Source organism: Volvox carteri, assembly GCF_000143455.1.
Source record: "Volvox carteri f. nagariensis unplaced genomic scaffold VOLCAscaffold_50, whole genome shotgun sequence".
Taxonomy (NCBI): domain Eukaryota; kingdom Viridiplantae; phylum Chlorophyta; class Chlorophyceae; order Chlamydomonadales; family Volvocaceae; genus Volvox; species Volvox carteri.
Window position 1 is genome coordinate 328873 of NW_003307593.1, and position 1398 is coordinate 330270.

The following is a 1398-nucleotide window of genomic DNA, read 5'->3' on the forward strand; positions in this document are numbered from 1 at the left end:
CGACCGGCACCCCCCCGACCGGCAGCCGCAACGGCCGCAAGGGACTTGGTGCTCACGCTGCCGGGGGCGCCGCTGACGACGACGCTGCGGGGGCTCTTCTTAGGCAGGCCGCCGCTGCCGCCGCTGACGGTGGCGGTTCCGGAGCCGCCCTTGCTGCCGCCGCCACGCTTCGGGCTTCCGCTGCCGCCGTGGCTGCCCCCGGCTGCTGCTGCGGCTTCCTCCTCCGGTGAGGTTAGTGCCATAGGGCCCTGAGGTGTACGGCAGCCGTCTGGATCCGCGATGGCGAACCACATGCTGCGGACCTGGGTTGGGGGGAAGGGGTGTGTGTGATTGTGGGGGAGTGCGGGGTTGGGTTGGGGGGGTAAGGAGGGTAAGGAGGGGAGAAATGGTGGGTGGGGAATTACACACTGCAGTACATGCAGCCACAGGTGCAACGAGATCGCAACTACTGCGGCGATGTGTGGCGTTGTGAGGTGGTGTGCGTGTATTGGGGGGGTTGGGGGTTGGAGGGGATGGGGGATGGGGGGGAAGCGGCAATAGGTCAGGTTGCCTCCTGCTGTGGCCTACATACATACAAACAAATAGACTCAAGACGAACACACAATCTGACCAAACAGACAGATAGACGGACAAACAGGCAGACAGACAGACAGACAGACACAGGCACACACACATACCCCGCTCCCTCGTCCTCCCCGTACCTCCGTGTCCGAGAGGGGTCCATCATCTCTCATGAGGCGGGTGCACGACACGAACTCGACGTGGAGGCGACCGCGCACCGGTAGCTGTTTCGGTTAGGTGTGGGGAGGGAGGTTGGGGGTACGTACACATATGCACGGGGGACAAATTGGATATGTTTACATACGTACATATACACGTCGGCGATGTTCCTAAGCAATACAGACAAACAGACAGTCAGACAGTCAGACAGACAGGGACAGAGACAGACAGACAGACAGACAGACAGGCAGACAGACAGACAGACAGACAGGCAGAATGACAGGCAGACAGAGAGACACCCCCACCCACATACGCGTGTGTACATGCCCCCCCCACCTGCAGCTTGTTGGTGCTGTTCAGCCTGAAGGGCTTTCCGTTGAGGGTGGCGGCGCGCCAGGATCTCAAACCCATGTGGGCGGCTAGACCCACCAGCTCTACGGCCACCTGGGGGGGCGGGGGCGGGGTAGCATGTGAGTCTGTGTAGGCGGGAGGGTACGACATTACCGACCTGCCGTACATCACGTTTCTTTGCGGCGCCACAGTCCCTTTTCCCGCCCCTCCTTCCGCCCCAGCCTTACCTGGTAGTGTGCGGGTATTTCCAGATCCAGATCGTACACTCCGTCCGGATCGTGTGGATCCCACACAACCGTACTGCCCCCCATGCCGCCGAAGGAGCAA

General features: G+C 61.7%; 1 protein-coding gene across 1 annotated transcript in view; it reads right to left on the minus strand.

Moving 5' to 3' along the window:
- Nucleotides 1–1398, minus strand: part of VOLCADRAFT_96186 (uncharacterized protein) — a gene marked incomplete at both ends in the record, with an annotated part of 14561 nt that overhangs the window by 4140 nt on the left and 9023 nt on the right. The window contains 3 exons of the mRNA XM_002955286.1: nt 57–302; nt 702–785; nt 1057–1164. Of these exons, the coding sequence (XP_002955332.1) occupies nt 57–302; nt 702–785; nt 1057–1164 (438 nt within the window). The remainder of the gene's footprint in view (nt 1–56; nt 303–701; nt 786–1056; nt 1165–1398) is intronic.